Source organism: Athene cunicularia (assembly GCF_003259725.1).
Source record: "Athene cunicularia isolate RWA chromosome 2 unlocalized genomic scaffold, athCun1 chr2_part1, whole genome shotgun sequence".
In the NCBI taxonomy this organism is placed as follows: domain Eukaryota; kingdom Metazoa; phylum Chordata; class Aves; order Strigiformes; family Strigidae; genus Athene; species Athene cunicularia.
The window spans coordinates 64,220,289-64,234,132 of record NW_020799095.1 but is presented as its reverse complement, the minus strand read 5'-3'; the positions used below and the strand labels follow the sequence as shown (position 1 = coordinate 64,234,132).

Genomic DNA, 13,844 nt, shown 5'->3' with positions numbered 1-13,844 from the left:
GGTTTCTTTACTGTTTGTCTATTCTATTATTATACAGAACAATAGCTTTTATAACTGAAATATATATGCTATTGTATATTATGATTGTCCCACAGACCATGAACACTCCTTCAGCTGCATTTCACAGTTCCTCTGTCATCTGCCAGGCCACCCATGGAAGACCTGAGAGATATGTTGCAAGTGCATACCACAAACACATTTGGAAGTTACTACTTTTTACTTTGTCTGGGGCTATGTTTTGCTATTACTCCCTGAGAATAAAATAGTTTGCTATAAAACCTGCACACCCATCAAAAGATCTTTTTTAAATAACCCAGCTTTTCAGAGAAAATGTGCCCGCTTTTGACTTTCATCTCAGCTGGTTTTCTCACACACCCCTTTCTTTATTTCCCCAGTTTTGTTAGTAGAATAATAGACCGGGTCCTGTTCTCACTTATCTTCTGTTTAGTATGGCTCAGCTGCATTTTGTACATTCAAAAAGGATCAATTGAAAGAAGAGTCTGTTACTACAACAATAATAACAGATTGACTAATTATTGACAGATTGACTAATTACTGCTGATTATGTTTTCCATCACTAAGGTTTTCACATTTTTTGTTTTTAATAACATCCCAGTATCTAGTTGCAAATGAGGCTTAAAGGAATGTGAGCATTATTTTCCAGTCTTTTCTCCAATCAAGCAGTCCTGATGTACTGGTGGAAAACACTTTGTTATACAGAATAAAAAACTAATATTTGCTCTTCCTTCAATCAAAACCGGATCCGCTGAAACTAAAATCTGACCTAATCTCATTAAATTATTTTTATGGTGTCAAAGGTCAAACTTCTGAAGGGCAGCAGTGGGTAGTTCACAATTCAGACCGTATAAATTCCCAGGGGCTGAGCCAGTCTGTCTACATACAGCTGGAAAGCTGTATTGCCCTTGGTGCTGAAGCTCGAACGGTAAGCATTTCTCCATGAAAATTTACCTTCTCACTATATTATTTCTTGTTTATGCCTAATCTTAGAGCAATTACTGTGTTGTGTTTGGTATCTTTAAGGACAAAATATTTACATGATATTCCCTACAAATCTTCTCACCTGTGTGTATGCATTCTACACTATTTTATTATGTGTAAAACCTGAGTATTTGTTTTCAGGAGACTTTTAAAAAGTTTATTCTTTGTGCTTAAAACATTATTTTATTCCAGAGCAGCTTATCTTCTCACTTGGCATCTTATAAGTTTGATTTTGGCAGCCAAAGAATAAATCTGCTTGATTGACCTCTGGTCCAACAGAGTGCATTGAGGGCAAAACTGTGGCATTCAGTGAATTTGCTAAGTTTACTTCAGTGTGAAATTTCTCTTAACAGTTGCATTCCTGGAAAATACAGCTGGTGAACACTACACAAGATAAAATGTGTGTGGGTGTACAGACATATTTTTACAATAATTTATAAATGTGAACTCATAAAGGAAAATGGGAGAAATGTGTATGCGAGTGTATGTGTATAGTCATGAGCATGGTCATTAAATACCTTGGCTGAGTTTAATACTCCAAACTTGAGATCCCAGCATTAAGTGCCTGTATAAGGGCATGGATTTTGAAAGACAATGAACTTTTATGACTTCTATATACCACAGAAAGGAAACTAGATTCATGGTGATCTCAAAAGTTGTGCTTTTTATAAGCACAAAGACTTACACAAGGACTTACACTGTCCAGCACTTTATAGCAGCCTCAGACAGAAAAAAATATAAAGCTTCTACTGGTCTATGCTACAAAGGAATATTCATTTAACAGTGCTGTATTATGGTAGATGTTGCTATTTTACCATGTCTGCATTTCTATTCTATCTGAATGTCACTAACAAAATTCAGTTTGTCAGAAAGGTTATAGTGTAGTATATATAGATATATTTAAGCAAAGTAAGCTATATCTGAGAGCACAGGAGGGTGGAATATGAGTGTTGTGCATCAGTCTCTCTCCTAGACTGAGTGACCTTAGACACATTATATTGCCTATCCATGCTTTCATTACTAAAACAAGGGTAAAGATATAAGCATTTGAAGATCTACTGACAGTAAGTACTGTGCAACAAATAGACATTTTACTGCATTTATTTATTTTTACAGAATAAAAATAGTCAGCCAGCCTCTGCTTTTACTTATATCTGTCCAAACGTAGAGCAAGACTACCGAAATTTACACTTTAAATTTCGACATTTTCCAAGTACATCAAAGACATTGTTTTCATCAAAGGTACTAAAAAGTACCAAGGAATTCTAGCCTCCACTGAATGAAAATAAGTGCAGGCAATTGTTGTTCGACTGCTTTGAAGAGGTAAACAGAAATCACATACACATTTAAGACCTCTGAGGAACTGTACTGCCAAAAAGGCAAATGAATACAAATGCAGAAATAAAAAGATGTATGAATACAGAATTTCTAACATGCATGATAGGTGAGCACAGCAATAGGCATGTTACTATAGAATGGCTTCAAAGCTACTTGCTTATTTTTCATTGCCTAAAAACTACTATTAATATGTATTGCACTGTGTTTGTACAGTATTCTATCATTACATTGTTGTTGTACTTCTACTGTTTGCTCTAGACAATACTGGTTTCACAATGGGCTCCATCAGTACAGCAAGCACGGAGTTTTGTTTTGATGTATTCAAGGAGCTGAAAGTCCAGCATGTCAACGAGAACATCTTCTACTCCCCATTGAGCATCATTTCAGCTCTGTCCATGGTCTACCTAGGTGCAAGAGAAAACACCAGGGCTCAGATAGAAAAGGTGAGGCTACAGTTAAGGATTTAAACCTTCCTGCTGCTCAATAGAATCAGAGGCTAAAAAATCTGGATCCAAATTTATCAAAAGCTGTAGCCACCTCAAACTCCCATAGTGCTAAATAAATGCATCAGCCAGAAATCTTGAAACTGGATTTAAATTTGAATTTTATCATTGTTAGCGGTCTCTCAAAAGAGAATTATTGCAGTGGTCCATACATTTCAGTGGTCCATTGTTTAGAGTAAGGAAAGTAGATAAAATCTCCAGGGAAAGAGCCAAAACATGTCTACAGACTGTAAACTGTTTCACACGAGTTTCCTACAGCTCTCTCTTCCTTCACAGAGAGTGGCTGGTTTCTTACCTGGAAGAAAGTTATTAATAACACACACGGGAGCTGATTTCTAGATGCTCAATAGAAAAAGAGATCATCGAAGCCATCAACAGTAGGCACCGCTATTCACAGATGGTACAGATGGACTGCAACTTTTGAGTCATGCAGTTTCTCAATTAGCCAATAGGTTTACTTCAAACATCATGTGATTACCTTAGTTGTATAACCTTTCTTTGTCATACCTTCTATTTCAACTACTGTTATTTCTAATTACAGGTTGTCCACTTCGATAAAATCACAGGATTTGGAGAGTCTATTGAATCTCAGGTACGGCAATAATTTCATCTACTTCTCTGTCACTTTCTCCTGGGAGCAAAATCTAGAAGATAAAGCAGTCTCTCAGCAGTTCCAACCCCTCCCCAATGAGCAGCTAGTGCTCTGCATCCTGCAGTTGGGGGAACACTTCATTCATAAGAATAGAGAGAGAAGGAGGTAACAGAGAACTCAGAAAAAGCATAAGATGAAACTCAGCACCATAATATTGGGAAAATAGGGGTAATTATAGTTATTTGTATGCTTAGGCAAGGTAGCTGGATGTTGCTTGTTAAATGGGACTGGTTGGGAATGGAGGAAAGCCTACTTGATGTGCTGGCGCTAGATTACTGTAGTGGGTGATTAAGTCTTCCAGAAAGAGGTATGAGGAAATTACAGTAGAAAACCAGCATAGAACTGTATATATTAGAAAATTACTACATCAGTGTAGTTATAGCAACGAGACATACAGGATGAACCACAGTTTTGTAAGCAGAAGCGTCTTAACTACTCTACTCTTCTTATGTAGCATGAAAAACCTACCAAGTACTAAAACTAGAATAACATCATCTATCTTTTTATTTGTATTTATGCTAACAATTCAGTGCGGCACATCTGTAAGCGTCCACACCTCACTTAAAGACATGCTCATCCAAATCAGCAAACCAAGTGACAATTACTCACTCAGCTTTGCCAGTAAACTTTATGCTGAAGAGACATACCCAATCCTACCGGTGAGTTGCTCTAAAATCTGATTGGAGTGTATTCCCATGTCAAAGTTGCACCATTCTGCAATGCAAAAGCACTGTCAGAAGTCTAGATTCTGCTGAAGAAATTTTCTTCCATATGGAAGACAGGATTCACAACTTCTCTCTATCACAGCCCTAACTTTTTATTTACAGTCTTGAGAAAAATGTGCCTAGCCAAAAAGCTGTGCAAAGTACAATCATGATCCAATCATGTCAAAGTATAATTGATAAGGGTAACTTTTGGCAGCAAGAGTTAACTCCAACTGTTGTCTCAACTTGTAAAATAAATCTGAAAAAAGACTTCAGGTTCTCAAAAGTATTCCAAGTTTTCCTACTGAAAAGGCATATTCAGTTTGAAATTAAAGGAAAATACCACTGCAAAATAAAAAAGTTAAGAAGTGGGCAACATGAAAAGTACTTCAACTGAAGTGAATGTCATTTTTAGATCAAACTCAGTTCTGGAAAATATTTTTTAAAATTTGAGCACATACTCTTGCTTGAAGCAATGAATCTTAAGATGCTTATGAACTAGAAACATGCCTTACTGATTAGCCTTAATAAGCAGACTATTCATATCTGTTAATCTCAGTTTTGCATTTCACATTTACAAAATGCTGACATTCTCATCTGAAAATGACATATTCTTCCTTTTCAGGAATACTTACAATGTGTGAAGGAACTCTATAAAGGAGGCTTGGAAAGCATCAACTTTCAAACAGCTGCAGATCAAGCCAGACAACTCATCAATTCCTGGGTTGAAAGTCAGACAAATGGTAAGAACAAGCCAAGTATCAGCACAGGTATTTTCCCTTCTGTCACCATGTTTGAACAGCATATGAAGAATGCTTAAGTCAGGAGACAAAAAAACCCAGAACCTCTTCCTCTCTTCCTTCTCTTGGATAACAAATCAGTTCCCAGATGTGGAATTATCATTTAATGATTTTTTTTTTTCCTCAGATATGTCCGTTTCAGAGGACTCTCTACCTGTAGGTCCATTGTGGGTATATAATACTTCCAGCCCTGATGGAAGGGACAGCACTAGAATATGCTTTGTACACACTGACAAGTGGTTTGACGCTAATGTTGAGAATCTGGTATCCTTTGATCAGTGCAGTTTGCCCTCAAGTTTCCCAGAGTTGTGTGCCTGTTGAGTAGGTCATGAACTCATAAGGTATTTGAGAAATCTTAACAGGTAAAGGGCAATGGAAAACCACAGAGTTAAGGAATGGTGTATGAAATGCATAGAAAGAAGTATACCACAGCTGGGATTATCACTCTACTGCATCCCCATGTGGTTCCTCTGTTCTTCCAGTCTCTTCCTGGTCCCTTCAAAACATTCTTTTCCCTCATGCTTGAAATACATGTCCTGAAGAGCAAACACAGAAAAAAGATGCTGAATTTTAACGGAAATGAAAATATTCACTCACACAACCTCTGGTGTAGTGTCATATTTGAAGGAGAAAACCAGGCCATGATTAGCCTACTGGTGGGAAAGGACTAAGGGAGGACCTTGATGTGTGCATGAGAACTACAGAACAAAAAAGAACACAGTAGAAGAAAGCAGGGTAAACTGGTTTCCTTTCCTGCTGTCTTCTTTATATAGACATCTCCTTTCAACTTTGATTTGAAGCAAGAATTATTTATGTTTACCATTTGTGTCGGAGACCATCTTGGGATAAAAGGTTCCAATGGTTCTTCCTATTGTCACAAAATATACAGGTTTACTCACTTAGTAACAAGTAAATCTCCAGGTCTTATATCACTCATTATAATTCTTTACAGTGAAAGAAACAACAGCTATTACAAACAGGAGTGAACAAATCAACCTCAGAAGTGCAAGATTACAGCTGCAGAACTGAAACAGTGTTCCTGCCCTACACCCCCCTTCTCACAAATGTGATACCCTTCATTTAACGTGATTGTCAAGACGTGTTATACACAGATGTGTTATATACATGTGTTCTCTTTTTTTACACATTCTTAAAGGAATGATCAAAGATATACTTCAGCCGAGCTCTGTGGATCCCCAGACTGAAATGGTCCTTGTCAATGCCATTTACTTCAAAGGAATCTGGGAAAAAGCATTTAAGGATGAAGACACCCAGGAAGTGCCTTTCAGAATAACTGAGGTACCTGAGCATATATCACCCTAAAGGTGTCATCTTCTAGAGTTTATGAGGAGAGTAGACAAGTTATTATACAATCTTCCTGAACAAGAGCAGTCAGTAGTTTTAACCATAAGTAGATATTTCTACACTCTAAGAATAATCTTTATGAAAACTATATTATCTTATTTGGTTTTGCAGCAAGAAAGCAAACCTGTGCAGATGATGTATCAGATTGGTTCATTCAAAGTGGCAGTGATAGCTTCTGAGAAAATTAAGATCCTGGAACTTCCATATGCCAGTGGGGAGCTGAGCATGTTAATCGTGTTGCCTGATGATGTCTCTGGCTTGGAGCAGGTATGGCCCTGGCAGTTAGGTTTCAGAAAAACCATAAACACCGTGAAATTTAGGTGCTGCAAAGCCCTTCACAATAAAGTTATCCTAAAACACTTCACCAGCACAGATCTGAACACTGACAACATGGGATTGTTGCATAGAAGCATGCAGCTGTCTCAATAGTCCTGCAATAGTTTGTGCTGAGCATGAATTGTTTAAGGAACTGCTTTAGTGGGTTAAATATTGATCACTGCAGAACAGATTCTTCTCAGCTAAGCAGCTGTTACTCCAGCAGCTTGAACTTCAAAGGTTTTGTATCTCCATTCTTGCACACTGATGAGGTTCCTGGGAAGTTCATGTTAGCTTTACTATTTGTAATTATTGTTTGGTTTGGCAGTGCTTAACATGCTTTTTTCATACCTTCAAAATTTTAACTATCTAAAACTTATTTGAATATAAGAGGTACTGGAATGGATCAAGCAATTTCAGAAAATAAGATGTGCATGGCATGCTATTGTTGATATGAACAGAATACAGGCATGGAATAGTGTCATTAGCAGGACTGTATTTAGTCTGAACAGGAAAAGTTATGTAACAAATGAGAGTTCATTGAAATGTTTGTACACTAACTCAAAGAATCTAAATTATAAAAATGAAGAGGTATTTGAACACAGCTAAATATCCTCGGTAGTAACTAATAACACCTGGTTACTTGCAGGTCTTAAATGTAGATAGAGCTTAAAATTCAAAAGCACGGAATGATTTTTGCAATACATTTCCCAAGCAAAGAAGATAAATAAGGAAGCACTTTAGGTGAAATTTGCTGAGTAGCCATCTCATTAAGAAAATTAATTGGCAGTGCACCTATTGAAGAAATAGAAAGTAGGACAGAGCAGAGAAGAAAGAGTCATAGTTTGCTTTCCTTTCCTAGATACAGCAATCTGTATATACCTAGAAAAAATGCCATGCCAGTACCGCTAGTACTGCATTGCCACAAAGTAAGATGTGCTCTCATCCTAGAGATCTCATTTACTTGTCTCCTTGCAGCTTGAGACGGCAATCACCTTTGAAAAACTCATTGAGTGGACCAGTCCTAGTATAATGGAAGAGAGGAAAACTAAAGTGTACCTCCCCCGCATGAAGATAGAGGAAAAATATAACCTCACATCTGTTTTAATGGCCCTGGGTATGACCGACCTGTTCAGCCCTTCAGCCAATCTGTCTGGCATCTCTTCAGCGGAGAGCCTGAAGATGTCTGAAGCCATCCATGAGGCATTTGTGGAAATCTATGAAGCAGGCAGTGAGGTGGTAGGCTCAGCAGAAGCTGGGATGGAGGCTACAAGCGTCTCAGAGTTTAGGGTTGATCACCCTTTCCTCTTCCTGATCAAGCACAACCCAGCCAACATCATCCTCTTCTTTGGTAGATGTGTCTCCCCTTAAAGAGAAGAAAGCTGAAAGAATTTCTGTCCCTCACAGCAAGACCCAGAGCACTGTAGTATCAGGGGTAAAAAGAAATGCATACTCTCTCTTTCATCCATAATTTCTAAAACCAGAAAGCTTTTTTTAAAAAAAAAAAAAAAGGTTAAGTGAGAGAAATCATGCCATGGAAACAGAGGCCCTTTGCCTTTCCTTTCTGCAGAGTAATATTATTTAGTCATAGATGAAGAAAGCATGAGCGTGAACAGAAATGTTCCTGGTGCAAGTTATTAATAGTGCTGAATCATCACACTGAAAAAACACAACCCCATTTACCACCAGAAGTTTTATGGAAAAAAAATGCAGACTTTTAATTAAGCCAGGTTTCTCTATGGCCAAAGTATGTGGTGACCCCTTTGGAATTAGTCACTCAAAAGCTCCACATTAAACTCAAAACTGTCACCAACTATTCCTACTCTGACAAGGCAATTGCTTTTTCTTTGTGCTTCTGATACTGCAAGGCTCTTCCTCACTTTGTGAACATGCATTATAGAAATCTTATAATTCATATTTCTCCTTAAATATTTTGGGCTCAATTGTCATGACCAATTATGGCATGTTACTGTTCAAATTCTTTTCAATGTATTCATATGTAATGGGTCTTGTGGTTGTACTCTTTTGCTCCTTTAATCATAATAAAAACATGTTTAAGCAAATGAATTTCATCTGGAGTATTTCAAGTCCACCCTGGATAGGGTAATCCTAGTTATACATACAAATTGGGGGATGAGAGGCTGGAGAGCAGCCCTGCAGAAAGACATCTGGGGGGTTGGGTTGATGGCAAGCTGAATATGAGACAACAGTGTGCCCTGGCAGCCACAAGGGCCAGGGCTGTGTCCTGGGGTGCATCAAGCACAGCACAGCTAGCCGGTCGAGGGAGGTGACTGCCTCACTCTACACCCCACTGGTGAGACTGTCTGCAGTTTTGGGCGCCTTAATATAAGAAGGACATCACACTGTTAGAGTGTGTCCAGAGGAGGGCAACCAAGATGGTGAAAGGTTTCACAAGCAAGACTTACGAGGAGCAGCTGAGGTCACTTGGCTTGTTCAGCTTGGAGAAGAGGAGGCTGAGGGGGGATCTCACCGCAGTCTACAACTTCCTCAAGGAGGTAGTGGAGCAGGAGGTGCTGATGTCCTCTCTCTGGAGAGCAGTGATAGGACACGAGGAGATGGAGTGAAGCTGCATCAGGGGAAGTTCAGACTGGACACTAGGAAGAGGTTCTTCACTGAGAGGGTGGTTGGTCACTGGAACAGCGACCCCAGGGAACTGGTCACGGCACCCAGCCTGTCAGAGTTCAAGGAGCATCTGGGCAATGCTCTTAGTTATATGGTTTAGTTTTAGGTAGTCCTGCGAGGAACAGGGAGTTGGACTTGATGAACTTTATGGATCCCTTCCAATTTGAGATATTCTATGATTCTTTTATCAGAGTTGCTTCATTGCTTACAGAGAGATAAGGAATGACCATCTGTCCTAACTCTGGACTAAATACAATATTGAGACCAATTTTCTGCTAGGAAAGGACAGCATGACCCATAATCCTTCATGCATTCAACTCAAACTAGTCAGATATAACGCTTCTAGCGCAAACCATGATTCAGCCAGTCTCTCTGAAGCAGGAGTTGATAAGCAGTTTGGAAGGCAGCTGGATACGTGCAGAATCTACATCCCACTGAGACACAAAATTGCCTCAGAGAACACATGGGAATGGGAAATAGGAAGGACTTTTCTTGTTATCTTTGTGGTGTGTTCATAAAGCCTTATAGGTTCTTATTTTGTAACTAAAGAGAATAAACCTTCTAAGAGAAGCAATGTCTATGACAAGTTATAGTTTCTCTCTGGAATGAATTTTTCTTCTCTTTGTCACTGAAGCAAGAAAGGAAACAGACCTGTGAGAAACTGTCATGGAGAAATACTAGAAGAGTGAAAGAGAAAGGTTTTGGGGAATGAAGTTACTGCAGGAAAGCTATGCTCTTTCCTGACCCCAGTATGCACAGCATGACACCAGTGCTGAGTGGTCTGTGGTGGAATGTTTTTTCAGTTTCAGTGCACAGTATTTTGCTTGTTCTACCTGTTTTGGCTTCCCCCATCCCCAAGGATAACACATTCTTTGGCAGGACCTAGAAGGCATAACTTGCTGGCAGCAAACATGATCTTGAAAAAGAAGAAAGATAACATGACACCACCTTCAGTGGTGTATAAATAGTTCAAATATTTTCCTTCACTTTCCTGTATCTTAATCAATTCCTGGTGAGGAGATAACAAATAGGGGAATTTATTGCAAGAGGGTTAGCAATATGTTTACTATTGTCCTGGAGTTTCTGTTGATCAGGTCATGGAAATAGGACATCTAAAATCCTCAGGACGCTTAATTTTCAGCAGATTTGTTCTAAAACTGCACTATTTATATGCTGTTGTAGTTCTTATCAGTTAAAACATACTTCTTCACAAATGGAAGATGCTCCCATATGCAGACAGATAGATTCAGTGCTGCCTCCTGATTTCTCCTGACTTCTCTTGCCAGCACATCAATGAGAAGTCATATTCTTGTCCTTAGTCGTCACTTCTTTAACCAGCTGTGCAGTCCATCCATCTCTAATACACGGATGAAAAAAAAACCCAAACAAACGCATGCATTCTTAGTTCTATGTTTTCAGAGACTGAAAACTTTGTAATCATTCCGGGACTTGGCAAATCACACACCCACTAAGAAATGGATGTTGGAGTCCTCAAATCTCAGACAGAGAAATATGTGTCTAATAGCTAAAAACCCAAGGCACTGTAGCTTCTGTAATAACAGGCAGCTAAAGGACAGGCCTCTAAAGGACAGGCCTGGATGTAGCCCCAGCTTGGGTGACAGATATCAGACCTCCATCACCCAGCATGGAACAAGTCCTCTCCTTTGTGCCAACAGAGGAGGCCACAGTTTATTCTCTCCATCCCCAAAGCAGCAAGATAGTCAGCACCATGTCCCAGAGACTTTGGCCCTCTGCTGTGTCATGAAGTACAAGTGGATTACCCTCTCTTTTACCCCCAGTATTTCCTTCAGCACACGTATGGAAGAGAGCTTAGACTCACAGCTTTAGGACCCATTATAAGAGGCTTTTAATGTTCTGCCATCTGTTTTGTTTTGAGCTCAGAGGTCAACTGAGCACCACACAGCTGCTCACTCCCCCCTTCCCCCCCAGCGCTGAGGAGAAAAAAAGAACATAAATTGAATACAGACACATATAACAACAACACTTAACAGACACAGTAGGACCGTGAGAAGTATTATGACATCTTATGATCCTTTGTGCAACAGGCAGAGAACATGAGAGATTGAAAGATGGAAGAATCTTGCCATGGCAAAGTCATTGGTAAGACATGTTCAAATGATACTAACAACATTCCAGCTCACCCAAGGTCCTTGTAAGTCTAGGGGGAAATGCCACTCCAAGAGACCTTTTTGGGGTTACTCTCTTCCAGGAAAAAGGCTTACTGCCTTTGTATGTGAATTTAACCAGGTAGTTCAGAGCAGACCCAAGGGTAGCCTAAAAAGAGTGAAACTACGAAGGGCCAGCAGGTGCCAAGCAGATCAGTAAATAGCTAAGATTTCCTGTACACTTTCACAAGTCAGTATCAGGGAAATTATTCCAATGAAACTTCTGAAAATGCCAGCTGCCTTGTGAAACTCCTGGTCATTCCACCAGGCAAAAATATTTGCAGTCGAGCTGTGTGAAAAAATAGTGAATGCTTAAATGGGTTTCTTAAAAAAGAGCCCTTTCTCTATACCTTGTACACCAGCACAGGGCTCTTATTTAGGATGCATTCTTGTTTAGAAATGTGTTTTGAAGATACATTGACTTGATATTCACCTTCTTAATCCCACAGCATGGCACATTTTGCATCATATCACTGCAGCCTGGGAAACGCCCATTAATACAAAGCAGGGATCAGCTTTCTAATTCAGTAGTCGTACAGTTGACGTACAGTTACACCCTTTGAGAGATATCTTCAGCAAAATGACAAGTTTCGGCTAAAGTGCATAGAAGCTGCACATATGTCATTACTCATAATGCAATACTGTGTATCATGATTGAGAAATTCAGGCCACTCTTCATATTTTTGATGTTAACTGCTACCCGGGATATTTTTAAAATGCTCACAGCCTGAGTCACTCAAAGGAAAACTGCACCCTTGCATATGTGAAAATAGTGTGCATACTCATTAACAGATAAATTATCTCTCTTCAGATATAGAGATCAATCCTTTCTCAGAAGTGTTGCGTTTCTTAACAGAGCTGAATTTCTCAGGACAAACACTACCTTTATTAATTACAGTGTCTAAGCCAAAGCATGTAGAAGTAATAGTAAAGTATAATGAATTGTGCCAGTACTGTCAGACTTCACCACACCTTTGCTTTCTGCAGGTGTGGAGCAAAATGCCTCAGTAATATTTATACAGGAACCTCACCACACCCTCTGGGAACTCGTAAGATTTTAAATAATGTTAGAGTATGTCAGCAAGGATCGCTTGGCAAGGGAAGGCTTGCAAACTTACTCGTAGGACGTACACAACAGATAGCTATCTACTCTGTTTCAAAATAAAGACACGTGTATTCTCAACCAAAGTTTTAAAGGGAAAAAAGATACTCAAGTAATCTCTCTTACACTTAAAAACTATTTGAGATTTCAGGATGATACAAACTTATCCTACAGATAAAAATCTGTTACAGCACAAATCAAAATCTGTTATAGCCAGTCTAGGTGATGCATATACCTTTTATTTTTAAGTTGACAAAGTTACGAAAAGCTGATGCTAGCTCTGAAGTACACTATGAAGAGGCATTACCCAGAAGAGTCATCCTTAGCACAGAAAAGTTCATCTATCTAGTCATTCAGCATTATCTCACTTATTGCTCACTAAGCAATATCTTACTATTATCTCAGTTTCTGTGTCCCTGTCCTACTTAGAATTTTTAACTTTAAATCACACAGAGATTTAAAAAAACATTTCAACAGACCTCTGAAGGGATTAAAATATTCTCAGATCTCAAACCCCTTTTCCTTCCCATGCTCCTTGTACCTCCTGAAGTCCTTTTAAAGGTCTGGGGACATTTAAAATCCCTTCATGTTTGAAGTCTACTGGCCTGCTCTGGCTGAGTCAAAAATCTGACCAGTGTTCTGCTGATGGAACCAGAAATTCTTCCTTTCTAGGAAAATAAACAGTGCTCATAGTGGTAAAAAAAAAAAAAAAAAAAAAAAAAAAAAAAAAAAGTATTTGAAACTGTCAGGGAAACTGAACAGCTTTCTTTAAAATATCATTTTTTCTTTTGATTTACCTGAAATATAGAACATGTTAATTAAATTGGATTTCCATGAATTATAGAGTTCATAGCTAAACTAAGCTACCAATGAATATGAAAACCAGCCATGGAAAGCTGTATCCTAAAATACTATGTGAAAACAGAAGCTATCATCTTTTTCTGTAACAGAAAGTCTTTCTCTCAAGACCCTCAAGAACCTTTATAGAGCATTTTATAATGTTCTGTTTAGATATCAAGGATTTCACCTACTCCTGAACCCAGGTGCTAATGAACAGAGCAACATACTGTGTAGAAAATTCACAATGACTTGTGCTAAGTTACATTGAAACTGGAGGAAAATGAAATGTATTATATAGCTGAGATATGGCCAGGGCTCTGATGTGCTGCCAGTATTTGTCCTGACCAAATGGAAACATGGATGACTACAGTGAAAGAGCCCATGGGTTTACTTCCCA

At 38.8% G+C, this 13,844-nt stretch overlaps 1 protein-coding gene across 1 annotated transcript; it reads left to right on the top strand.

Annotated features, from left to right (window-relative positions):
* The first annotated feature begins 695 nt into the window (after window positions 1–695).
* Window positions 696–8,168, top strand: LOC113476919 (ovalbumin-like). The gene is made up of 8 exons (XM_026842923.1): window positions 696–943; window positions 2,596–2,780; window positions 3,382–3,432; window positions 4,023–4,151; window positions 4,822–4,939; window positions 6,153–6,295; window positions 6,473–6,628; window positions 7,655–8,168. The coding sequence occupies exons 2-8, from the start codon at window positions 2,613–2,615 to the stop codon at window positions 8,045–8,047; spliced, it is 1,158 nt and encodes a 385-aa protein (XP_026698724.1). The 5' UTR covers window positions 696–943; window positions 2,596–2,612; the 3' UTR covers window positions 8,048–8,168.
* The last annotated feature ends 5,676 nt before the right edge of the window (window positions 8,169–13,844 follow it).

Excerpts from the sequence above, each read along its gene's own strand:
- LOC113476919 (XM_026842923.1), top strand. The coding sequence starts at position 2,613 with ATGGGCTCCATCAGTACAGCAAGCACGGAGTTTTGTTTTGATGTATTC. Across the intron at positions 2,781-3,381 it reads CCAGGGCTCAGATAGAAAAG|GTTGTCCACTTCGATAAAAT; the intron begins GTGAGGCTACAG and ends TTCTAATTACAG. Across the intron at positions 6,629-7,654 it reads ATGTCTCTGGCTTGGAGCAG|CTTGAGACGGCAATCACCTT; the intron begins GTATGGCCCTGG and ends GTCTCCTTGCAG.